Below are 26,617 nucleotides of genomic sequence, written 5' to 3'. Positions count from 1 at the left end.
ACACTACATAACAATACATCCAGATTTACCCAGGGATGTGTGCCAGTTGGGAAACCACAGCCAGTCCAAGTTGTCCCTTTGCTAGACTACCTGCGTAGCACACGCTACACTTTCTTCGTTGGAACATTTCTGCCTCCCCTTTCACCTTTGAAGGTTCAAGGGGGCTCCTGTGAAATCATTTTATCCCCTTAAAAATCACAGATCCAGCAAAACAGCAGCACAACTAGATGGACACCAGCAGCCTAAAGTCTAGAGCGCACAGAATTCCAGGAAGTCAGGAGACAAAAGTTGTTGTTTTTAAATGCTTTCTGAAGGACACTGTGCCAAAAGAGGCTTCTCTCCCTGACCTTGCGATGCATTACATTTAGAGCCACTGTGGCATAGTGGTTACAGCTATGTCAACACTGGAGAAATAACCCGGTTTGGCCCCACTTTAACGCTTTGTCTGGCTCTTTGCTATGGAATTCTGGCCCCACAACAAACTCCAACTCCCAGAATTCCATAGCCTTCAGCCAGAAAATAGCTAAAGCGGTGCCAAACCGGATTATCTCTCCAGTGTGGACACAGCCCAGGGCAAGAGGGGCCAACCTCGACAACCCCCCCCCCCCCATTAGCAACCCATCCTCACCTCCCTTCGGCAGGTTTGGAGCTTGTTCTTGTCGCTGTGTGCCTTGGCATGCTCCCTTGGCATCTTTCTTCAGAGGGGCTTTGCCACGGCCATCCCCTGAGGCTGAGAGAGTGTGGCTCGAAGAAACCGAGGAAGGAAGGATGCCAAGGGGGAGGGCGCCTCCTGCTGCTGCCTGGCTCCCTTCCTTTTGGGCTCCTGGATTCAGCCCTAGTCCGCAGCCCTCGTGGCCCAGACCCAGGGACTGCTGCTGCTGCTGCTTCCCCACCTGCTGCTGCTGCCCAGGAGGCTCCCAGGGAAGGAGGAGCAGCAGCAGCAGGAGGGGAGCGGGCGGGGACAGAGCCGGGAGGGAGGGGACCAGGCAGCCTCGCCTCCTCCTCCTCCCTTCTCTGCCTGGCCGCCCCGCAGCTGGAGGAACAGCTGGCTGGCTAGGACCCCCCAGTCCAGTCCCATGCTGCCATGCAGGAACTCCCAGTCAAAGCACCCCCCCCACACACACACACATGGCCCTCCAGCCTCTGTTTAAAGACCGCTAAGGAGGGAGCCTCCACCACTCTTCCACTGTCCAACAGCCCTGACTGTCAGGATGGAAGTTCCTCCGAATGTTGAGGTGGAATCTCCTTTCCTGGAGCTTCCATCCATTGCTCCGGGTCCTAGTCTCTGGAGCAGCAGAAAACAAGCCTGCTCCCTCCTCAGTGTGACACCCTTTCAAATACTTAAACTGGGCTGTCATATCACCTCTTCACCCTCTCTCCTCCTTTTCCAGGGCCTGTCCTACCTTTCCACTCCTGTCCAGGAGGGATTCCCAAAATGTCCTCTTTTTTGAGCATGCCTAAGGCGTGTGAATGTCTGTTTCTACTAGGAGTGTTTGGAGCTTTTCTTTGGTTACCTCCCTCCCTCTTGAAGGTCCTCCATTTGGCGGTCTCCCGACATCCCAGCCCCACTAGCCCCCTGCCCCTGGCCTCCTCGCCCCCGCCCTGGGGCCAAGGCATTTGGGGGCCAGGGCTCTGCTCTCTTGGGAGAGGAGGCACTTTTCAATAGGTGGCTGGGTGTCCTCCTTTCCCACTTAGGGAGACCCTGAGGCAAACCTATCATTTCTCCAGAGGAGGTTTGCATGGCCTTCCCTTGAGGCTGAGAGAGTGTGGCTTGCCCAAAGTCGCCCAGTGGGTTTCTATGGCCAACCAGGGCATCAAACTCCTGACTCAGACCACTACACCACACTGTCCTCGCAGAGCCAGCGTGTCCTACTGGCGGCAGTGGACTCAGATTCTCTGGACACCAGGGTTCGAATCTTGACTCGGCCATGGAAACCCCCCGGGTGACCTTGGTCAAGGCACACTCTCTCAGCCTCAGGGTATGGCCATTGCAAAGCCTCTCTGAAGAAGTCTGTAGAGATCTTGCAGCCCCTTGGAGACTCACTGAAAGAAAGAAGTTGGCAGAGGAGCTTCTGTAGACTTCAGTCTACTTCCTCAGATGCATATGGTCATATGTCTAGGAAAGCTCATGCTACCAAATTCTTTCTTACGGTCTGTAAACCTTGTAGCACCTTTGAGACTGATTGAAAAAAAGAAGTTGGCAGCAGGAGCTTTCCTAGACATGAGTCTACTTCCTCAGATGCATGAAGAAACTTGCCATAAGTCAGAAATGACTTGAAGGCCCGCAACAACAACAACAAGGCAAACCTAACCCAGGGTTTTCTTGGCAAGGTTTGATCATGGGAGGTTTGCCATTGCAATTGGAAAGGGGGTGAATGTCCCTTTTCCTCAGGTGTCCCTTGCTCCCTTTGCTCACTGGAGGACTTGGTGCCTGACTGGCTCAAGCAAAGGTCAGGAGATGACATGCACATCTTTAAACACGAGCGACTTACATCATGGCTGCATCTGCACTGCAGAAATAGTTCAGTTTGACACCAGTTCAACTGCCTTGGCTCCATGCTGTGGAATTCTGTGATTTGTAGTTTTGTGAAAGATTTAGCCTTCTCTATCAGAGAGCCTGGTGCCATAACAAACTACAAATCCCAGTATTCCATAGCACTGGGCCATGGCAAGTGAAGCAGTGTCCAACTGCATTATTTCTGCAGTGCAGTTGCAGCCTTGGATTTGCAAGGGAACTTTTCAGGGTCCTGGAAATATATTTAAAAAGCAAGGTTGGACTACAACATCATAAAGCTCCAGATTAGTAATAGCTAGGATTTCCTTGATTATCAGCCTGGTAAAATTTGGGAATGGTAGAATTCTGGGAATTGTAGTTTGTAGAATTCAGACTACCATTCTCAGGATTCCATAGCATTGAGCCTTGGCAGTTAAAGTGGTGTCAAACCAAATTATTTTTGCAGTGGGGATGCAGCCCAGGTTTTTAGAGAGTAATCGTGAGTTTACTCGGAAAGGCTTGAGACACACAAACACGCACATGCAGACAGGTCCACCTTAAGTTGGCTTGGCATGCAGAGAGCATAGGCCTGGCTTTCACCAAAATCCCCTGGAATTCTTCCCTCCAGGACAGAACCAACAGGAACATGTCGTGTCAGGCAGGGAGCTGCTGCTCAACTCTTTCTCATCCTCTTTCTTGAGGAAAGAAAGTAGAGCCAGGGCTAGCAAAAACAACAACCCGCCCCTCATAAGGTGTATCATCCATGATGACTGGGGCAGGGGTTTGGAATGGGTGGCCCTTGCACAATGACTATTCCTGGCAGCAAAAAGGTAGGAGAAAGGCTCAAACCAAAGCAGAAACTTAATTTTTTTGTGGGTTTGTCAGGCTATGTGGCCATGTTTTAGGAGAATTCATTCCTGACATTTCACCTGCATCTGTGACTGGCATCGTTCTCATCTTTCTCAGAAAAAAGTTAGGAATAAATTCTTCTCAAACATGGCCACATAGCCTGAAAAACCCACAAAAAACTATGGATGCTGGCCATGAAAGCCTTCGACTTCACATCAAACCAGAAACTACTCGACGATCTGCAGTAGACCCACAACTTCTTATCCCAACTGCTTATCAAATAGCGACAAGGCTAAGGAATCCTGGAATTTGTAGTTTGTTGTACTAAAGCACTTTGAGAAAGGCTAAATATTTCACAAAACTATAGATCCCAGAATCGCATAGCAGTGAGCCATGGCAGTTAAAGTGATGTCAAACTGCATTAATTCTGCAGTGGAGATGCAGCCTCTGTCCCCAGTTCTGGCATCATCCTGTTTGGAGGATGAACAGCCCAAACCCCAGTTATGGTGCAAGCAGTCCAGCAAGTCTCGCACCAAAACCGGAGCATAACAAGTTTAAAAAGCATTAAAATAACAGTTTCTCCAAACCCTCTGAGAAGATCTGGAGCCTTCCATTTCCATGCCACAGCAGCTGTCTGCACATGCATCCCACTGGGCTGCCTGGCACATCCGCCGTTGGCGCTGGTTGCTTGTTCTCATCATGGATGTGACTGTCGCCAGGTACCTCATTCTGACCTCAAAAGTGAGCAACCCACAATTGTGGCAGGCACACCTGGCAGCTTGGTGGGACTGCTATTTAGATACCTGCCGTGGCACAGAAACATAGGCCAAGGTAAGGCCAGGAAAGGCTGTGCCTTCCAATGTGGCACTGATAAAGATTTCCCTCCTTCCTGTCACAAATTTGGCTTCTTAAAACAAATAAGTGTGGTGGTAGGGGATCAAGAATGGATTTTTTTTCATACAGAAGGACTATGATATGAACTTAATTTTGGAATCAGAAGCAAATGCCTAGGCAGTCTTGCTCCTTACCACCTCAGATGCAGTCTGAAACTGCTTTACTCGGGAATTACTCTCAAATAAACATATACAGCAAGGTTTTCCTACAAATGAGAGCCAGCATGGCATTAGTGGAAATAACATGAAGACTTAGGCGTTTATCATACAGAGGTTTGGGGGGATGGATGGGGGGGTTTGTGGCAGATCCGACGTGACTGTGGGTCCAATGATGCGAATTCACGTGGTAACATGATGTGTTTCTATGGGAACTCCTTCCGTGGCGCTTCCGCAGTGAATCCAAAGTGATTCCTCATTTTGGTGAATTTGGTACAAAAGTGAATTCATAGAATTCGCATTCAAGCTCACTTTGATTTCACTTTGAATTGGTCTGGTGTGGAAGATCACTCTGATGTTGCCCCCCTGATTCCTGTTCCTTCATCCCCCTCCTCCTCCTTCACCCCATCTCATCCTCTCTGCCACCTATCCCATCATCCTCTGCCTGCTCCTGCATCTCGATGAAGGATGACCGCTAACGAGGAGACAGGGAAGGAAGACAGCGTCCAGAGCCCCAGTGAGCATGCGCAAGGGTGCCGATTCGAATCATTGAACCCTCAAAGTATGTTCCAGTGTGGTAATACAATGTGCACTCACTCTGCTTTGCTTGAATCCGCATCACATGACTTGTCTGGAATTGAACTGACTCCACTTCCCCTTCAATTCAGAAGGGCAACAGAAAGGCAACCAGGTGTAGTAAAACATCACGTTTTAATGTGAATTCACATTGCTAGACAGGAGTGACTCTGGATCTGGTGTGAAAAAACATCATGCTTCGCCTTGCTAGAACAGGAGTGATTGCGGATCTGAGCTACAAACCCTCCAAGTATGATAAGGGCTTATGATGACCAGGATTTGGATCTCTGCTTGGCCACGAAAACAGATTGGGTGACTTTGGGCAAAGTCACACTCACTCAGCCTCAGAGAATGGCAATAAGTTCACCATAAGTGGGAAACAACTTGAAGGCAAACAACACACACGCACGCATTCCTACAAATGTGTGCCTCTTCTCTCCCAGCCACTGTTTTAGACATAGCTGCTCCAGTGAATAAATCCAATTAGATCTCACGATCCAGGCAGTCCACCCACAGGAGGCCTAAGGAAGCTGGAGCAGGGTAGTCAGGGGAAACCCAGGAGCGGATGGGGTTAAGCAGTGTCTCTCCACCCTCCTCTTCTGTACCCAGGCACAGCCTGTCACACAGTTACGCAAGCAGCTGTAATTTGAACCTTAGAGTCATATACTGTACTTGGTTTGGCAAAAAAGTTTGTGTGTGTGTGTGTGTGTCCACCGCAAATCTTCAGGGGAATGCCGTAAAGGTGTCTACAGGGGAGGTGAAAGAACTGCTGTAGGCAGCAGTTCCTGGCAGGCCTGCCCTCCACGTGCTCAGAAACAATGCACATTCTCCCTCAGACAACAGAGACACCGCAATAGTAGTAACCAATGTAAACTTTCTTGGGCGTGGTGTCAGTTCTGGCAAGCCTTCTTAGCGCCTATAAAGTCCTGGCCCCTTATTGCTTCCTCACATTTTATGAGGTAATAATTGTACTTGCTTTGGCCACACTGCTGCTAGCATGGGTTTGTGGCTCATATCCGCTGACTGTGTGGAAACAAATGTTACTCACTCACTATTTTTGGACTCAGTTTATAGGTTTAGGGGTGTTGTAACCAAGAAGAGCCAGCATGGTAGAGTGGTTGAGCATTGGACTACAACTCTGGAGACCAGGGTTCAAATCCCTGCTCGGCCATGGAAACCCACTGGGTGAATTTGAGCATCTCACACACTCTCACCTTCAGAGGAAGGCAAAAGTAAACCCATTCTGAATAAATCTTGCCAAAAAACCCTTGTGATAGGGTAGCCTTAAGTTGGAAATGACCTGAAGGCATGCAACAACAACCTAGAAGAAGGCCCCCGTGTGAAAAAGTCAAAAGTGAGCTAAGCAATGAACCATAAAACCATGAGGGTTTTCCTCTGCTTAGCTGAAACCAAGGAAAGACTTGAAAAAATTGTTGATGTATTCTTGTGGGTGTAATATAGGGAAACATCATGAATAGTTCCAGTGCTGAAAAACATGGAGCACAATAAAGCACTGGTAATTTTGTCAAGACGTAAAATCTAGAGATTGCTCAGTATATGGAAAGGCCCCAACAACATCCTTCAAAAGAAACATAAAAATGAGAGCTTATTTCTGAACTGGTTTTGTCTCCTCATGATATCACAGGGAACTAATCAGGATTGTACTTAAGAAAAAGAGGGAAATGGTAGAGTCAAGAGAAACCTTCACAAATTTTAAGGTTAATATTTGCTTTCCTGGTTTTCTCTATTGTGCTATAGCTCTTCTCACACAAGTATGCTGACATTTCATATACTACCTCAGCAGGTATTTGTATGGTAAAAAAAGAAACTGATGAGTTAAGATTTGTGTTTATTATAACAAAAACAAAAATACTGTAAGTACATTGCTGCATGCTAGTTGCTTCTTTTTGTCGTGCAGCTGTATCCTAATGTTTTTATCAGTTCAGGATCACCTCCTCCCATATAAACCACCGTTATGCTCAAATCCTCTGGCAGACATTTACTGCAGTCAGCCAGTGGGCAACTGTCAGCCAGAGGACTTCTTCAGCCTGTGGAATGACCCGCCGGAAGAGATTCATTAGCTAAATACACTGTCCAGATTTAAAACAGCACCCAAGATCAGTCTCTTCTGGCAGGCTTATCCAGATGATTTTTAAATCGTAAATTTTATCTGATGAATTTTATATGTAGATTGCTTTAATATGTGCATATCTTATTTTTCCTTTTAAATTGATATTTGTTTCAACTGATGTTTGTTTGTTAATTGTTGTTGTCCCACACCTTGATCTATGGTTCCTTCTTCCTCTTCTTCTTCTTCTTCCTCTTCTTCTTCTTCTTCTTCATAATAATAATAATAATAATAATAATGGTCTACTTGTTATGAGCAATCTTGAGTCCCAGTTCTGAGATGTAAGTAAAAGTAGTAAATAAATAACCTGCCTGGCACCTTTGATATGTGATGGACTGTAACTCCATCCATAGCACATGTGGCTGCCCACCATCCACCTATAATGGATCTGTTGCATTGCAGTCACTTCAGTGATTTAGTCCCCCTACTGTTTTTTAGGCTAAGAAGAGTAACTTGATTTGGTTACAGAAGAAAAGGCATACAGGTTCAATGCAAAAGATGGCTAGGGTGAAAATCATACTGATCCAAAGGCTAATATGCTAAAAGCACAATTTGTTTGTATAAAGGAAATGTTTTCCACAGATAAGACCAGAATATATGGTACAAAGCTGTAAGAACTGTAAAATGCAAGGACAGTTCCACTGAATCATCATTGTTATGCCTGGCAATTCTGAGAAACAAGGCAAATAGCAAAACAATAAGGAACTACTACCAGCAAAGCATGTAGTTTATGAAATAATCTGGGAAATGTCTGGCATGTTGGATACTATCACATCTACATGGATATCTGTCCATTGTATGTTCTGTCTCCCATTGCCCCTAGCTAGACCGGGACAGTTAGCTGATAGGTTGGTGAGTATGTCTGTGTGAATGGGAGTATGTATGTAGAACCACTTGTTGCAAGAACTTTAAAAGCCACTTCCTGACCAGACCAAAAATTGATTATCTGAATAATATGTATCTCCATTGGCTATGCTGCCTAGGTCTGATGGGACTTGTAAGCCAACCACAAAAGATTTGGCTGGCCATAGTAATTCATGGCTCACATACATGTATTTATCTCAAGGTGTTTTAATTGCAGATGTCATAATATCATATACACACCACCACCACCTGTACTGTTGGAAGGAAGGAAGCTATCTTTCCCTTTGGCAGCAAAATGCCTTTGGTTGGCTTTCATTATGTCTGTTCAGATTAAACAGCCTAACTGTGAACTGTATCACAATCACAGTTTGCAGAAATAGATGTTAAATATAATATATCTGAAACAAGAAAGAAGCATATGAAAGCAATGTATGTATGTGTTGAGGTGATATAAGATACCCAGATATTTCAGTCTGCCAGTTTGTGATTTTTTAGTCTATAATGACAGTGCATTATAGGAACCCAACCTATTTAAGGAATCGCCTGCTTCCATATAATCTGCCCTGTACACCCAGATCCTCTAGGAGGAATTTATTGCAACCTGTAAGGACTAAACTGAAGGCGACCTCCCAGAAGACCTTCTCCACTGTTGCTCCCACCCTATGGAATGGCCTGCCGGATGAGATCCGCCAAATATCCAACCTTGTCCCGTTACAGACGGGCAAAAAGTACGTACTAGGTACGTACTAGGGTTAGGAAAGGGCGTCCTTTCTGGACGCCCTAACCCTAGTACGTACCTAGTATGTACAAAATGGCGGCGCCCATTCTACATGTGCACCGCCATTGGGATGTCACGACCGCACTGCCTCCAAACGGTGCGGGAAGGAGCTCCAAAACGGTTTGTGTCACTGGTGCAACCTTTACATGGCTGCGCCAGCGACACAAATGAGAAAGGGACCGAGTGGCCCCTTTCTCTTCATCCCCGCTGCTGTTGGGTGTCCTTGGGCATTAAGCCCCAAGGACACCCCTTTCCAGGCCACGGGGAAGCGGCCTTTTGCTGCTTCCCCGCAGCCTGGAAAGCGGTGGATCGGGGCCTCAGAGGCTGCCACTGTGGCAGCTGAGGCCCTGATCCGGTGGGGAAAGGGGCGGTAACAGGCCACCCCAAAAGGGCGGTCTGTAAACCACCCTATATAGCTTTAAAAAAGCAGTCAAGATGGATCTCCTCCGGCAAGCCTTCCCGGAATAGCTCCCAGCTACATATAGATTCCTCATACTTGGAGTATTCTGTATTTGTACAATCCCAGCCACGATGAGTTTGCCCAGTGCTTTTGTGCTATGCTATTGTGTGATTTTAATATAAATGTGTTGATTTTAATATTTGAACTTTAATCTTAGAATGGTTTAATTCCTTTTTAAGGCATTAGAGTTGCACATTGTGTTTTGATTGGCAGCATAACAGTTTTCTGTTTGTGAAGCTTCCTTACAGATCCCTCAGTATAAAATTTCAGCTTTCATTGATTATTTCCTTACTCTTAATTTTCCCCATTCCAGTTCCAAAATACATGATTTTTGTAGTCTCTTTACTACTGTCACTTTTTTTCATGCTGCTTGCTAACCTTATTGTTCTCATCAATAAAAACAAAGCCAAGTTAGATATAACTACATCACCCTTCCTTCACCTAGTACTTTATAAATGTTATTGCTATAATTCCCATAATCCCCAGCAAGTAACAGGTAAATCCCATGAATCATTTGTTGCTGGAGCATTCCTGGTTCTTCCCAGGACAAGTACTCTTAGGACGTTATCACACGGGGGAAATTGGAAGGTCAGTGCGGTGTGATCCCAGATGCAATCATGGGGTTTCACATTTTTTGTGTGAGAGGTTATCACATGTAATCGAAGGCAATGCTATGTCAATTCAAACCCAATCCAGGGTCAACTGAGAGATGTGTAAATTCAGGGAAATATAGAATTATAAATCCTGTTCCACTCCAAAGTTGTGTTCAATTCGAATTTGGCAGGTATGGAATGCATGTCTCAGTCACCCTTGGATTGGCTTCGAATCAGACTACAATTCCCAGGCTCCTTTGCCCAGGGGAATACTCTGGCCTCCCAAAAAAGTCAAAACACTGGCCCCAAAGTCTGCCTTTCCTCCCTCCCTCCCTCCTTCCCTGTGTGTGGGGCTTTTCTCTCAGCCTTGCAAAGTTCCTCTGGGAGTTCTGGAGCTGTTTTGGTGATGAAGCAGCCCTCCTTCCCCACAAAGACACACACACTGCCTCCCTCCTTCTCTCAGCTCTTTCTGGCTCTTTCCCTTTGCAAACTCATCCTCTCCAACTGGAGGGAAGGGATTGACCAGAGCTCTCTCTTTCTCTCTCACAACCCTCTCACAGGGTTTTCTTGGCAGGTTTATTCAGATGGGATTTGCCATGGCCATTTTCTGAGGAGGCTGAGAGAGTGTGACTTGCATCAGGTCATGCAGTGGGATTCAATCCCTGCCTTCTAGAGTCATAGTCCAATGCTCAAACCAAAAACAAGGTTGCTTTGGACTGATTTTGAATTGGTGAATTGCCTAAATAACGTGAAATAAGGGGTAATGAATGAACAAATAATGTGAATTGCCTAAATAATGTGAAATAAAAGGTAATGAATGAACAAATAACACAAATTACCTAAAAATCATGAAATAAAGGGTAATGAATGAATCTCACCATCCACATACTTGTGTTCATTTCCAAATTGGCCCCACTTCCTTTTCTTTCAAAACTGAGAGACATTCCTCCCATGTGATAATGTCCTTAGATTGCAATATTGTCTCAAAATCATTACAGCAATTGCATGAATTTCCTGGGAAAATGCCCTTTTAATCCCCTGATTTTCTCATGTGATAGTCTCCATAGACTCACAATGAAAGCAAAATCCAAACTCTCAAAATAAAATGAAATGAAATCACCTTTTTGATATTTGTACTTAGAAAATTATTTCTAATTTTGTTGTACAGTACAGGGTATTTTGGAGCTTTTCTTGAAAATGTACCCGTGAGATATGGTGACTCCAGGTTTCTCTGCAAACCTATTCCGTGTATATCAGTCTCTCCTTAAGTGGAAAACATGCTGTTGTGTCCTTCCTCAGACAGTAGGCAACTAAAGAGAATTAACTTGCTCCTTTCCTAATTCCAGTTTATCTCAAGCTGTCAAGAAATATATATTTACTCAGATCCCCACTTTCCTTCCTGTAGTCTAAATCTAGATCAGCACCCACCCTAGGATTATCTGCCAAAAATTAGGGACGAGAGATTTCTCTCTGTTTTGGCCCTCAGTGAGTCCACTGCTTATTTTGTGTTATGTGGTCTTTGCATGTTGTCCACTTAAGGAGAGACTGATATACACATGTATCTTTCATGTATCTTCTAGGACTTTAATTGGTATTACAGCCAGAAGGTAAGGGGCCAGAAGGTAGGGGGTCTAGATTAATATCCACAAGCCAGAATTTGGGCCAGGGACAAATCATACAGTTTAACTCCCTTTTGTATCTTCTCTCTCTCTCTCTCTCTCTCTCTGTGTGTGTAGTTGTTGTTGTTGTGCTCCTTCAGGTCACTTCCAGTTTATGACAACCCTAAAATGAGCCTATCATGGGTTTTTCTTGGCAAGCTTTGTTCAGAGGAGGTTTGCCATTGCCTTCCCTTGAGGCTAAGAGAGAGTGACTTGTCGAGTGGGTTTCATGACTGAGCTGGGAATCGAACCCTGGTCTCTAGAGTTGTAGCCCAGCATTCGAACCACTATGTCACACATTATAGCAGCAAGAAAGAAGCTATGGGTTTGTGGGTTTTTTCCCCCTCAAGGGGCCTACTGACCCCAGAAGGAATTGTGCTGTGTTTTCAGCTCCAGCTCCCCATATATCCAGACTATTGGCCACGTTAGCTAGAGCTTATAAGAGTTAGAATCCAAAACATAGAGAGGGCAGCAGGTGGCCTGTTCCACAGAAGAGGTGGGGAATGGGTAACACTCAAAATGTTGAACAACAACTTCCATCCTTTCTCCTAAATGATGATCAGGGCTGATGGAAATTTCATTTCACTAGCATCAGGAGGTCCACACATCGTGAAGCCCTAACGGAGAGGAGAAATTGTTCCCTGTTTATTTTCTGAGTTTCATCTGCAGATGGGAAATTTCCAGAAATTTTGAAGCCATGGGGAGAAAAACCCTGGGGTTTTTTCCCCAGAAAAAAACTGGGAAAACTGAAAAAAAATGCAGTTCTAGCAGTCTTTGCAGATTGAAAGTCACTTGGTTTCTTTAGGAACATAACATGCATCAAGTATAATATGTCTTGGCATAAAAGTGTCATGTTTGATATAATTAAGGTATAGTTTATTCAGGAAATAATTACAATTTGAGATTATTAGTCCTACAAATGGAGCTACAAGATCCTGAACTGGAAGGAACACATTAACTATAAAGAATCTTTTTGCTTTTGCCAATTTATGAGGAACAGGCAAAAAACAAGCAAACAAACAAAACAGAAGAAATCATCAACATTAGCAATACAAATAAAATTATTTCCTCTCCATTAGCTACCCAAAGTGCCTTGTAGACATAAAGCACTCATTCCTAGAAAAATAAGAAAAGGAAACCAAGATCAGGAATTACAAGGATGTGAAATACTGTACATAGGAGCTCATCACTTGGTGTTATAAGTTGGCTTTAGCTTCCGGGGCTGCAGCTGGGATGCAGGATGGAGGCAGGGATCATCACACACTAAATCACTGCCGAATTGCTGGCCACCATCAGCTGCACTCTGCCAGCACTTTTTAGAAGTCAAGTGATAGTCTTACATAAATGTCTACTGGCTACATAAATTTTAGAAAGAATGCGTGGAGGATATACACCAAGCGATAAGGTCCTATGTCCAGTAATGAGCCCTGGTAGTGTAGTAGTTAAATGCCTGTACTGCAGCCACTCACTCACTCACAAACCACAAGATTGTGAGTTCAATACCAGCCAAGGGCTCAAGCTCGACTCAGGCTTGCATCCTTTTGAGGTCGCTAAAATGAGTACCCAGCTTGTTGGGGGCAATTGGCTTACACTTTGTAAAGCGCTTAGGGAGTGCTTAAGTGCACTGATAAGCAGTATAGAAATGTACTTGAGATTGCTATTAAATGTTTTCATCATCATTCAAAAGGAACATATTCCATAATCCAATCCCCTCCCCAGTTCTGCAAATAAAAAAAATGTGTGGGGGGGGGAAACCTTCCACCCCTCTCAAAAGTCTTTGGATGTTTTAAGTGCCTTCGTATATCTAGTTTTATCCCAAGGATATGAGTCAAGTTTGCCCTGTCAGCCTTAGAACACTTAGAAGAAAACGGGGGTGCGCACGGGTGCGCATGGGCGCACAAGGAACAGGATGGGGCTAAGAACGCATCTTACTGCAAAAGGGAATGCCGCCACTGCCACTGGGCTTTCCAATCGCCTCCTACATCCGTTCCAGAGGGCACGATTTCCGAGAACTGTTCCGAAGCGTTCTCAGAAATTGCGCCCTCTGGAACAGATGTAGGACGCGATTGGAACACCCGGCGGCAGTGATGGCATTCCCTTGTGCAGTAAGATGCGTTCCTAGCCCCATCCCATTCCATGCGCGCCCATGTGCACCAGTGCGTGCCCCCATTTTGGAATGCAACAGGCCCGTTTCAGGGCCCGTGCGATATTCTTCTTAAAATTCTGCTGTCTCAGGGTTGCCTATTTTGCTGGTCAAACTTGGTCTGGGTGTAGGTGTGTGTGTGTGTGTGTGATAAATCATGGTCCTGTATGTAGCAAAAATGTATCCTGCCACCTTAACATCTTCTCCACAAGATTTGGGGCAGGGGTGGTGGGAGAAAAAAAGACAAAATAGGAAGACATGAAAAAAACTTTGTAGGTCCCTTAGGACTGTTTGACTTTGGCTGAAACTGAAGCAAGCACAACGTGGGGGAATGCTTGATACAACCGTCACCAACCACAAGTTATGCAAACAAATAACGTAACAGCTATTTCACATGTACTAAACTGCATGTTCTCTGGAATGAAGTGGTACAATTGGCCAAGCAGCGTATTTACCACAGTGGTAGGTAAGAATACAGTAGATGTTATCTAAAAACTTCAAACTGTGTACTTAGCATTAATGAAAGTATTATTCACACTACTGCTATAGGGAGGACTAAACTACAGTAAAAGTGGGTAAGTAGGAATTTGGCAATCAAAGTCTTCCACTGTGAAAAATTCTGAAGAAAATTCAGCACTAAAGAATCAATCACAAGCATCATGACTACTGAAATTTAAAGCACCTATGTTAAGAGAGCAAGTATGGTGTAGTGGTTTGAGTGTGGGACTATGACTCTGGAGATCAGGGCTCGATTCTTAACTTGGCCATGAAACCCACTGGGTGACCTTGAGTAATTCACATGCTCACAGCCTCAGGGGAAGGCATTGGCAAACCTCCTCTGAACAAATCTTGCCAAAAGAACCCCATATGGCCTTAGGTTCACCATGAGTCAGAAATGACTTGAAAGCATTTAACAACAATTTGTGAAGTCAACGGCTTTCATGGCCAGCATCCATGGTTTTTTGTGGGTTTTTCAGGCTATGAAGCCATGTTCTAGGAGAGCTTTTTGCTGACGTTTCACCAGCAGCTTTGGCTGACATCTTCAGAGAATGCTGGCATGGAAGAGAGTGGGACATACACACACACACACACACACACACACACTGTTGGTTGAGAGGAGGTGATTTGCATGTTAATCTGTGTGTTGGTTTGTGGTTGAATGGCAAGGTCTCAGGGTGTCCATTTACTTAATGATCCATTTTTTGCTGGGAATCCCCCTGGGTGGTTTTCATTTGGGATGGTAGCCAAACTTGGTTTACTTTCAGGGTTTCTTATTTCCTGTTGAAGTTGTCCGGGTGTTTATAGATTTCAATGGCTTCCTTGTGCATTCTGACCTGATAGTTGTTGGCATGGTTCAGAATTTCAGTGTTTTCAAATAGCATTTTGTGCCCAAGATGGTTTATAAAGTGTTCTGCTACTGCTGATTTTTCTAGCTAACCCAGTCTGCAGTGTCACTCATGCTCCTTGATTCGTGTTTGAACACATACACATATTAACATGCAAATCACTTCCCCTCTCTTCCATGCCAGCATTCTCTGAAGATCCATCCACAGCTGCTGGCCAAACATCAGGAAAAAACTCTTCTAGAATATGGCTTCATAGCCTGAAAAAGCCACAAAAGAACAACAAATTATTGTTAACTGCTGTCAAGTAAACTTTGACTAATGGCATCCTCATGAATGAGTGACTTCCAAGTCACCCTATCATTCACAGCATTGCTCAGTTCTTGCAGATTCAGGGCTTGACATTCAAATTCAGATATATAGAAGAAAATGTGACTTTGGATTCCCATGCTTAAACTGAAAAAAAAATTCTTATGAATATTTGCTTGGGATATTTTTTAAAAACATATTTTTTCATGTTATCACCATTAGAAAGCTTTTTCAGAAATCTAGCTCTTTTCTGCCATCATGTGGCTGTTCTGACTCCAAACTTTTAAATATACCAGTTGCATCAAGTCCTTTTTTTCTTCCTGTGCTGAACCATGTTTTCACCAGTCTGTCCGACTGTTCCTCTGATTTTCTTCCTCCTTGTCCCCCATCACGCTCTCACACAGGAGTATATCACACGGGGCTTTTTGCAGGGTGACTCCTGGTTCAGCTATGGAAATTCACATTATAACGTGAATGTTTTATCACACCTGGCTGTCCTTCCATTGCCCTTCTGAATCGAGGAGGAATCGAATCCAAGGCAAGTCACGTAATGCAGATTCATGCAAAGCGGAGTGAGTGCAAATTGTATTACCACACCAGTACATACCATGTGGATTCAATGATTCGAATTGGGACCCTTGCACATGCTCAGTGGGGTTCTGGATGCTGTCCTCCTTCCCTGCCCCCTCCTTAGCTGTCATCCTTCATCGGACTGAAGGAGCAGGCAGGGGATGATGGGATAGGTTGCAGGGGGTCATTGGAGCCAGTATTCGGATGCAGGAGCAGGCAGGTGATGATGGGAAAGGTCTCAGGGGGTCACTGGAGCCAGGATTCGGATGCAGGAGCAGGCAGGGGATGATGGGATAGGTGGCAGGGTGGCAGAGAGGACGAGATGGCATGAAGGAGGAGGAGGGGGATGAAGGAGCAGGATGCAGGGGGCCAAGGGGGGCAACATTAGAGTGATCTTCCACACCAGACCAATTCGAAGTGAAATCGAAGTGAGCTTGAAAGCGAATTCTGTGAATTCACTTTTTTTCTGATTTTACCAAAATGAGTGGTCATGTTGGAATCACTGTGGAAGCGTCACGGAAGGAGCGCCCATAGAAAGGAATCTCATCTGATAACACATTCATGTTATGATGTGAATTCGCATCGTGGACCCGCAGTCACCCCAGATCTGAGCTCCATAAATCCCAAAAAACCTTGGTGTGATAAACACCACAGACTGTTCATTTTTCAAGCCTGGAATGATCTGTTTCCTGAAGGCTGCATCGAAAGGTAGAGACAGTGATGAACTGGCCCAATAGATTTTGCTACTTGAGGTAAAGGGCAACATGGCATCCTTCCATATTCGGTGTAGGAAACTGGCTAGACTGGTAGCTGAATCTTACTTCAGCAGTGACAACCAGTTGTGTGTACACATTTGGACATATGAGCTGGAATTCTTTTGATGCACTTAATACTAGAATCATAGAATCATAGAGTTGGAAGAGACCACAAGGACCCTCCAGTCCAACCTCCTGCCATGCAGGAACTCTCAATCAAAGCATCCCCGGCTGAATGGCCATCTGTCAGGGATGCTTTGATTAGCAGTTACATTGTTTCCAGAACTGCACATAGTTGGTCAGGGAAAACAGAAAGGATCTGGAAGGCAACTCCAAACAGACTATTTCTCAAATGCCTTCATGTGCCACTGGATATGCAGCCCTTTCCCTCCTACTGCCTCAACCAGGCATGCTGGCATAGTCATGCTAACACATTATATCAATTTGATTATGGCCATAATGTGTAGTTGGGAGTAAATTGTATAGCTGAAAGCAGGTAATTTTACATCTGGAAAAATGGGGAGAGACATGTTATGCATTTGAAACTGGCACTGGAATAGACATTTCTAACATCCTAGCTTTATAGAAACCCTTTCAGAAATTTTAAGAATTTAAAATTCAAGTTCATTTGTTTGTTTTTAAACCTAGGGATGGTAGACATTTTGACAGCACTACTTTGATGAGCTATCAGGAAAAGATAAATTTTATTAACAAGTTAAGACAAATGAATAGATCAATTGTCACTGTGTAGTAATGCAGGTGAAAATGGAGTACCTGGCATACCAAAGACATAACTGCACATGAAATACTAGATCTTAGGAAGAAAGGCTCTAGTCTAGCTTTCTTCCTGACATGCTACTCTTCTACATACAGATATTTTCCTTTTCTTTTTGTACACATGAACATTCAGCTACATGAGTTCCCACTTGCAATCCAGAGTGGTAAAGTTCACTAACTGAGACAGAGGTGAACAAAATATGGCCCACCAGATGTTGACAGAATTTATCACCAATCTACCAGGACTGATGCAGATTGTAATTAAACAACATCTGGATGGCCACACACTGTTAAACCTAACCTAGAATAAATAATGTCTCTCTCGGATAGATAGATAGATAGATAGATAGATAGATAGATAGATACTTTTCTCTGCTGGAATTAGAGAACTGGTGGATTTGGAGAATTTTTCCAAAACTGTCTGCCACCATGTTGCGCCCTTATCTGTTCTCATCAAATGACATAGATTTTTAATTTTCATGAGGCACATAACTGTCTCCACATATTTTTTTTTATTTTGGTGACCTAGTAATGGTATTATTCGATTCTGTTTTTTTAGTTATTTTACTCATGGATCATACAGCTAGTTTCCTTTTTAAATATAAGATAATGTCATGTATCCTTAAGTATAATGGACTGTGTTGTTACATTAGGCATACCAAAAGTAGGACTCCTGTATGTCTCCAGCAATACTCCAATTGTTTAATTGCTGGATTTATTGAAGCAACTATATCCCTACTTCCATTTGTTGGCCATTACATTGTTAAATTCACTGGTTCTGTGAAATGAGGCTGCCTAAGTTAATCAAACATCTTTTTTATTGTTTCATTCTTTTTCTGCCACAAATAACAATAGCAGTACATAGCGGTAAGAAAATCAAATTGCTGCCTGTACAGGCAGACAGATGTAAGGAAAAGTAGCTTTAAGATGCATAGGTGAAAACACCCCTATATTTTTTATCAATTATGTCATCCTATATCTTAAAATATTCTGTTTCCTCAGTGACTCAAATTTGACTTTCAGTTTCCTCTGATACTCATCTGGATTTGAATAATCTAAAATTAACTCTGGTAACCTCTTTGTTGTTTGGGGCAAAGTGTTTCCCTACCTCTCCCTTGAATTTCCGTTGTGGTTGAAATAATGAGTAATCCAATAAATTTGTGGATGACAGTGTGGCATATAACACCACAAACATGAACTCATGAGAGTTTTCTGAACTGGGAACTTTGATCTGGTCTACAGCTAGAAGGAAGCAGTCATTTAAACCAATCATAAGGGACAACCCAGATGAAAGCACACTGTTGATAACAGCCCTGCATTGCACTAGGTACATGTTCCTTTGATTGCCAATCCCTTAAAGAAGAAGGCAGTCTGGTTGCCTAGGTCTAAAATGGGGGCTAGCATTTGGAAAATCTAGAAAGGAATCGTTTTTTGTGGTTTTTTCGGGCTATGTGGCCATGTTCTAGAAGAGTTTCTTTCTGAATCTTTGCCACACATTGGACAACAGGGTGGTGACTGCTGGAGGGCTGCATTGACCCCCATGGGACCTCATGGTGTTATATCCTGGGCTGAGTTCTCTAGATGCCATGGGGGTAATTTTTACTTTTCTGACCCATCCTCTCAGTACCAGTTTTGCCATGTTTTGAGATCCCCCTGGTATATTTTATGTCCAGATGATGCTTCCCCCCCTCTCCATGGGACAAAACAGACCCCGGCTGTCCTGATGTGACAGGGACAGTGTCAATCAATCTTCTGTCTTCCCAGTTTCCCAGCTGCTTTTAAAATGTCTCACTTTCTCTCTCCCACTTTCCTTGTTTGTCCTCAGCTTACTTCAGTTGCTGCAAGCTGAGTTCAAACCACAACAGTTTTCACTGAATTAGCTCAGCCGAGGGGGATGCAGAGAGTGAGACCTTACCCAGTAGGTTCAATCAAAATCAAACAGCTGCAGCCTCTTTTAGCCTATCTGTTCTTCCTCATTAATAATTGTTGCCATCTTGACCACCCCTGATGTTGCTTGGCCACACATGCCCTGGTTCTCGTGTGAAATGTTGGAGGGTATGAAATAAATCAGGGGTCAACTTCCTATTTAGTTCATTGGTTTTTTAAAAAAAAGCTTGTCCCAGTTTACATATTGCTCTAGCAATTAAAAAAAAAGCAAAAATCAAAACTGCCCCCAACACCCCCTGGCACTGTAGGGAAACATATTTCCCTACAGTGCCAGTGGTGGTGGTAATCATCATTCAAAAATTGCTGGAACTAGTGAAACGCTAGGGAATCTAAAATCAGCCTTGTGGCTGTGTAGCTCATAGACATTTTCCTCACCCCTGGTCTAGGATGGGCAAGGACCACTTTCCCCCAGTGAGTGTATAGCTTGCTTATCATGTTTCTATAGTTGTTTTTCTCAAACTGTTGCTTGGATTTCACTGGTCAGTCTCAATGCTTGGAAAAGTTACTTTTTTGGACTATAAATCCAAGAATCTTGCACCTGCCATGGCCAGTGGCCATATTAATTTAGGGTTCTGAGAGCTTTAGTCCAAAATAAAACAATGAGATCTTCTCCCATTTCTACATGGGCCTATGCATTGCAAGTGCAATTAGCAGCTGCTGCTATTGTTAGTCCAACACTAACCAACCAGTTGTGTGTGCAGCCAGCCCACAGGACAGTCAAGCAGAAATGTACTGAGCAGTCTTCACCCAGTAGGTCTCCATGGCTGAGCAGAGATTTGAACCCTGGTCCAACATTCCAACCACTATGCTAGACTAGCTTTGAAAGTGTATCGTGAGGCAAATTCATGGTCCTGAATGAATTGTATCGGGGAGTGGGGGAGAAAATTCATGGCCCTGTGATCCAGGCCTCTCCCATAGCTGCCTTCAACAGGGTGTGATAGAAAGGCAGCAGGGACAATGAAAATGGCAGCAATGTTTCTCCTCTTTAAAGAAGAAAGTGCTTGGCTATGGCTGCAACAATGCATCCTTTTAAAGTATTTCCTGAAACATACAGATATTGCCTGGTATTATTGATATTAAGCTTTATTTATAAAGCATTGTAAATTTAAATTTTAAATTTTAAAAATAGAATAAAATAAAATAAACCTGCCTATGGCATACATTCTACAAAAACAATTAATTATTAAACATAATAGATAATAATAGCTATGGCCAAAGGAACCACCAACTTGCTCTTCTCATGCCCTCCCTAGCCTCAGGCCCTGAAGGTGACATCTTTTTTGTTCAGCTTGCTGCTATTCCATTTATCAATATTTGAAATTAAGGTGGCACTTGGCTGAAGCCTTGACTAAAGTGTCTGTCTACAAAACATGGGAAAAGAGAGAGGGGAGGAGTGTTCTTGGACCCACTGTCACTCATCACCTTATTTTTAATTTTAAAAAAGTAGTACAAGTGGAATGGCAGAAAAAAATGCTCCCTGAAAAACCTTTACCCAAGGAGAAAAACCTTGCCCTTAGTTAGACCTTAACACAAAGTTAAGTGTAAAAGCAAAATAGGAGAAATGACAGTGGATGAATAAGCATACTTTGAGAAGCATGTGGTGGGAGAAAGAAAAATACATGCAACTAAAATTGTCTCTACTTGGAGCTGCTGGAAGAGCAAACTCTGTCTGAAATGGGAAGCAGAGTCATGATACCCGTAGTACTAATGCCTGTGCTTCACCTGAGGAAAGCTAAACCATTGAGCTCTCTGCTACAAAGAGATAGCTGTAGCAAAGAATTTATCAAAGAAAGATTAAATGTAAACATAAAATTGCCAACTGATCATATCAAATTCAGTCTATATCTGCCATCATTATAGGACAGATTCCACATTCTTTGCATTCTTTTTTTATGATTGGTTTGCCTTAGTCATTTTCAATTCTCTCCAAGGAGGTCTTGAGGGTAGAGGTTTGAAGAACCCATTTGTAGGACTTGCCACCAAATAGAAATGTGTTCTGCATATTTTTGTACAGAATGATTGATACCATCAAAGTGGGAAAAGAAAAAGAAAATACTTTAAAGCCAATTGGTAGAAGTTCATCTTTGTTTTTAGCCCCCAAATGAACAGTGCAACTTTGGGGGAGTGGTTAAAGACACATACTGCTAAATTTCATATTCCAGCCTAGTTTGCTGCACTCAGTTCATTCAAAAAAGTTGCTGAGTTCAACTCAGCACCCATCCAAAGTGAGCATTCAGGAGAACTGTGTCAGAAAATATTACCTGTTGATTGGCTGAAAAGGAAGAAAAGTCAGCCATGGAGGTGAGGCCTGCATCTTTCCAAAGACGGTCTCAGACATGAAGTCTGAAAATAGTAGAAGGGGCCATATACAATGAAGAGTGCCTTTAGATAGACCTGTAGGTTGTTACGACATCCAGGTTTCCATTACAGAAGCAGTAATCATAATATCTAAAATCTAGTGCAAAACAAATATGAATCTCCTTCACAGACGTGAGCAGAAAGCTCTACTGTCGTCACATAAGCCTTTCCCCTCCCTATTCATGGCTGTGGGAGGAATCTATCTCAGAGAGTGGGGGAGAGAGCAAGGTCTGGGGCTGCATACGTCATTCACTGGATCTGGAAGTACAGCATTGCTCTGCATCTCTCAATGCTCCTTTTTTTTTAAACAAAAATTGAACTGAAAAGACCCTTGGTGCCCTCTAGGGCATATAGGGATCACTTCCAGTTTTTTTGGGGGGGATGCTCCCCTCAGCCATTCTTCCCTGCCAAACAAACAAACAAACAAACAAAACCTGGTAAAAATTGCCTTCATATCGACCCTGGGGGGAGGAGTGCTTCTTCATTATAACCAGTTGGGATTGAGGAGGCACACAAGGACCCCTGAGTGTGTCATGTTGCCAGTCCTTCATCTGGTCCTACCGGAGGTGTGAAGATATTCCTTTGAGAATTCACTAGCACTGAGAAGAGCTCAGTAACCACAGGGTGGACAGGACAGGTCACAGTGGTCAGTATGTCTGGGGTGATAATATAAAGAGCCGGTCTTCTTCCTTGCGGATCCATCTCATAAGTTTGTTAACAGCAGTGAGAGCTGTTGCTTTGGTTCCCAGGGGGCTGAAGCATACGTAGAGCTCAAACGCACTAGTCACCTAGAGAAAAGGAACGTTAAAACTGCATTACAACATGCCATCAAAGCAAAGAAGTCCCTCTAGTGTTGTTGCTATGTTCAGAAAGAACTAACCCTCCATTCATCTTGTACACAAGGAGATGTTGGCGTATTGGTTGTAAGAAATGATTTGTAATCTTTTACACTGTGCCGTCTGAATCTGGGGAAGGAATGTGTAACTTTTCAGTAAGAAAACTGATGAAGAATACTATACTTGTAAAATGATAGTGGTGAAAGGGCCTGTGGGATTTAGAGTTAAAACCTTACAGACCTTTTAAGCAACAGCACTTTAAAAAAAACATAGTAATGGGTATTGATGAATGTATCTATAAAATATTCCCTCAGAAGACAGATAAACAAACTAATGTTTATTTGTAGTTTGTTACAATACATGTTAATTTAGCTTTTGATTTTTTAATCTTTTAATCTTCTAATCCTAAAATGGCAAAACTGTACTGTATAATAAAGGAATATACCACCTGTCAGTAAGCAAAGTTACATCTCTGGGCTGGGGAACCTTTTGCCATCCAGATATTGCTGGCCTTAAGCTACCAGAATACCTTACCATTACTAGCCATGCTGACAGGGACTGACTGGAACTGAAATTCAAAAACACCTGGAAGGCCAAAGGTTCCCCACTTCAAGCTCCTGCTCCAGTTCCTGTTTTTGCTACAAATTCTCTAGAAATGACTGAGTCACAGCAGCCAGGAAGTGGAACTCTCACCCAAGCCAGGAGATTTTCATTTGATCCAGTATAATAGATGTGATGCAGAGGACGGGAGGAATTATGGGCCCGGCTGTGTAAATACTGATATAGTTCCAGAAGTCTCTCTTTTTCTTCCTCAGTAATGTAGGGAGCATCGATTTCTGGGCTGGAAAAATAATTTTTCTTTGGTTAGACCTTCTCATCATAAAAGAAATGAAAGCAGAGCAGCTGCTTCTCATGCATCTCCTTCAGGAAGAAAGCAAAACCAATGAACATGGTAAATGTTCTCCATATTGTCAGATGAGCTATAATTGAAATGGAATATCTAGTTAGTACAGCTACAGTTTCATTTATAATGGGCACTATTAACTGTAATTACAAACTTGGGATCAGGAAATGGATAGACTGACTAGGGACTTCCATAATGTCTACAATACATTTCTGCCCCACAGATCATATGTCCTGTATTGGTGCCATGCAGAGGGCCCTTTAACTGGAACTACAGCCTTCTCTTGTTTTGTTTGCAACATCCAGGTTGCTTGATTTATTCCAGAAAAAGTTACTAGACTGGAAAGATACTCTTAATAATCATTTCTCACCATCAGGTTTGAAACAAGATGCTAGAAATATTTCTACAATCCATCATTTTATGCCCAAGAATTTAAAAAGCATAAATTGCAATTATTTTTGTGAGAACATAACAGTACATATATAGTCGCCTGAGAGTGTGTTTTGACTCCAGACTGCTGAAACAAGGGGAAACAAACAAGGTGCCCAAACTTGGCTAGTATTTAAAAAACCAAGAATAATGTTTAGCTCAGTTATTCAAACAGCTACAGCTCACTTTCTCTGCCAGCTCACAACCAGTGGGGTTGGCAGGAACTTGCCATACGGTCTCTTTTATAAAACATGTCCAGGGGTAGCTTGGTTGGCCATATAGCAAAGTACAATAACATTCAAAATCCACAAAAAGTGATATTTTTATTGGGCCAATGAAAATGCACAAATACGTGTTGCAAGCTTTTGAAGCTCCACTGGCTTCTTCATCAGGCAAAGGTGTTAACAATCATATATATTAAGAAAGAAAAATATGACAGTTAGACACAGGCCTACATTTTTTCCAGAAGTTGTTATTGATGTTGTTCTCAGTTAAAATGATATGAGAGGATATCCATGCAGGCAGGCCACTTGTCCTTCTGGCCATGTGGGTTTTGGGTGACAAAAGAGTTGTAAAGTCCAGGAAATAAAATTTAAATTCCATTAGCAACACAAAGAGATACCTCCTTTGAGAGCCAGGTTGCTACTGTCCTTTGGGACAACAACGACATCTTGACAAAATGTTGGCCTGTGACTAACATCATCATATTTTTCTTTCTCCTATATGATTTTTGACACTTTTACCTGATGAAGGAGCCAGTGGAACTTCGAAAGTCTCTGTTACAGTGACTCAGACATATCTTGACGTCCTATGGCTAAACAAGGATGCCATCCTGATTGGTATGAACTACTCTGACCAAAAAGAAGCCACAGGTAAAAAAAATTACTCCTGTTCAACCTTGCCCTCAACAAAGCAGCCAGAGATGTTGCTTACCTGGTGAAGAGTCCTGAACTCTTTGATTTGTAGATAAAGTGACGGAGCTCTGGGATTCCTACTTGGGAAGCACTGTAGAAAGGTGTGCGCAGTGATTCCAGGAGGGCGTGATAAACACCACGCTTCTTCAGGCGCTCTTGGAACTTGCGCTTACAGTCTGACACGGTAAAAAAGTCCTCACGGTCCGTGGATATCAGGAGAAGGCACAAGTCAGTGTCTTGTTCTAAGTAGGAAATGTGGGCATGGAAGAAACCACTGGAATTGAACTTGGGCAGGCAGATAGGTGTCCAGGCCTCTCCTTCTCTAAAAGAGGAGGAGGAACTGATGAGGTTAAAGAGTAAGTGGAGGTCAATTGGGTGTAGGAATTGGTCCTTTTTTCTCACTAGAGACACCAGCTGGTTCTTGGACAGTAGAATGGCAAATACTAGACTTTTGGCTTTGGCTTGCTGGAGGCAGGAACTCACTGCATCCCTGACCCCGGCAGCCATAGGCAGGCAACGGGCAGCACCCATCAGAAAACTGGGGTCCCTGGCCATCAGGTCTAGCAAATTGTTGGTGATACGCTCGGAGCCTGCCAGCAGTCTCCTCAGGTCATAGTTCTGCTTCTGCTGGAAGATGCGGTTGAGCTGGGTCCATGTCAGAAGACTAACAATCTGGTAGTAAATATAAAGCAGCTCCTGAGCAATTTCTTGCTCTGACTGCCGAGTATGAGCCACAGCGACAAGCACCAGCGGGCTTCTGCGCACAAACACCATCTTATATCCATCTGCCAAGAAAGCAAAGATGGAGAGGAAAAAAAATGATAAACACATATCAGTATCTTCTAATTATTGCGCCAAACCCCAGCAGGAAGCAGCGATAGTTCTTTTTGGGTAGAATGTGAGGCTCACCAGATGTTGCTTGACTGCACCTCCCATCAGACTTAGAATTTAGGACAACAATTCCTCATTTCTCCCTTCCCCTTATTCTATAGCAGGACAGGAGAACATGTAGCCCTGCAAAAGTTGCTGAACTGCACCTTCCACCAGCACTGACCAAGATAAGTCAATGTTGAGAGATGATGGAAACATCTGAGTGCTTCAAGTTCTCCAGCCTTACTATAGGTAATGGTGAGAAGAAAGACAGTGTCCCAAGCAAATAAGTTTGCAGTCACTACTGTGACAGGAAAATTAAACTCTACCAGTAAACCAGTATTTTTAATCTACTAGTAGCAAGGGAGCACAGAATCCTACAGCAGGCATTGGCAGATCTGGGGGTCATTTTTTCTTCTGGGGTACTTTCAGGTCTGCATATACAAATAAAAGTGCTCTATTTTTTTAAAAAGCAAAACAAATATAGAAATGGTCTAAAAACACTTTTGATTTTTTTAAATTAAAGAGTCCAGGAGGGGGGGTTCCATCTTGGGGGTGTAACTGGTGGGGGGATGAAGGATTTGCCCCCCAAATAAGATCCCACACAAGTTTTCCTTCAGTCCCCTAAATTCCAGCATGATGCTGACCCTGGGCAGGTCACACTCTCTTAGCCTCAGAGGATGGCAATGGCAAACATCCTTTGAACAAATCATGCCAAGTCGCCTTTGGGTCGCCATATGTCAGAAATGACTTGAAGGCATATAACAAGATTTCAATGTAAATGTCCCCTGCAATGTGATATATTTAGTACCTGCATGAATAGACCGGATGGCATTTTTTCCTGCTTCTAGGAAGGACACTAGAGCCATCATCACTCCCATGGTGCTGGACAGTGCCTCTTCAGATCCATAGCGGGAGTACACTGGCTTGCCTGCCTCACTTAGAACAAAGACATGTTTCTGGTGCATACGCCAGGCCTCCATGGTTATATCTTCCTCCTCTTTCCCAGAGAG

The 26,617-nt window shown here is 43.5% G+C and overlaps 2 protein-coding genes across 10 annotated transcripts in view; both read right to left on the bottom strand.

Moving 5' to 3' along the window:
* MST1R (macrophage stimulating 1 receptor) overlaps window positions 1-917 on the bottom strand; it is an 82,284-nt gene extending 81,367 nt beyond the window's left edge. For all 4 annotated transcript variants that reach the window (XM_042449662.1, XM_042449663.1, XM_042449665.1 and 1 more), the window contains exon 1: window positions 629-917. The gene's annotated coding sequence lies outside the window, so the exon portion shown is untranslated. The remainder of the gene's footprint in view (window positions 1-628) is intronic.
* Window positions 918-17,249: 16,332 nt separating this feature from the next.
* Window positions 17,250-26,617, bottom strand: part of MON1A (MON1 homolog A, secretory trafficking associated) — an 85,531-nt gene continuing 76,163 nt past the window's right edge. For 5 of the 6 annotated variants that reach the window (XM_042449666.1, XM_042449671.1, XM_042449669.1 and 2 more), the window contains 4 exons: window positions 26,416-26,617; window positions 24,754-25,519; window positions 23,181-23,328; window positions 17,250-22,439 (listed from right to left, as the gene is read on the bottom strand). The exon at window positions 26,416-26,617 ends at the window's right edge or, in 4 of these variants, runs on beyond it. In XM_042449666.1, coding sequence (XP_042305600.1) covers window positions 22,299-22,439; window positions 23,181-23,328; window positions 24,754-25,519; window positions 26,416-26,617 — 1,257 coding nt within the window. In that variant the 3' untranslated portion in view covers window positions 17,250-22,298. Of the gene's footprint in view, window positions 22,440-23,180; window positions 23,329-24,749; window positions 25,520-26,415 lie in introns of those variants that run through there. The other variant, XM_042449672.1, reaches the window with a different exon arrangement.

The sequence above is a fragment of the Sceloporus undulatus genome, chromosome 2, assembly GCF_019175285.1.
Source record: "Sceloporus undulatus isolate JIND9_A2432 ecotype Alabama chromosome 2, SceUnd_v1.1, whole genome shotgun sequence".
Lineage (NCBI taxonomy): Eukaryota > Metazoa > Chordata > Lepidosauria > Squamata > Phrynosomatidae > Sceloporus > Sceloporus undulatus.
The sequence above is the reverse complement of the archived record's forward strand: the minus strand, read 5'-3'. Positions and strand labels throughout refer to the sequence as shown.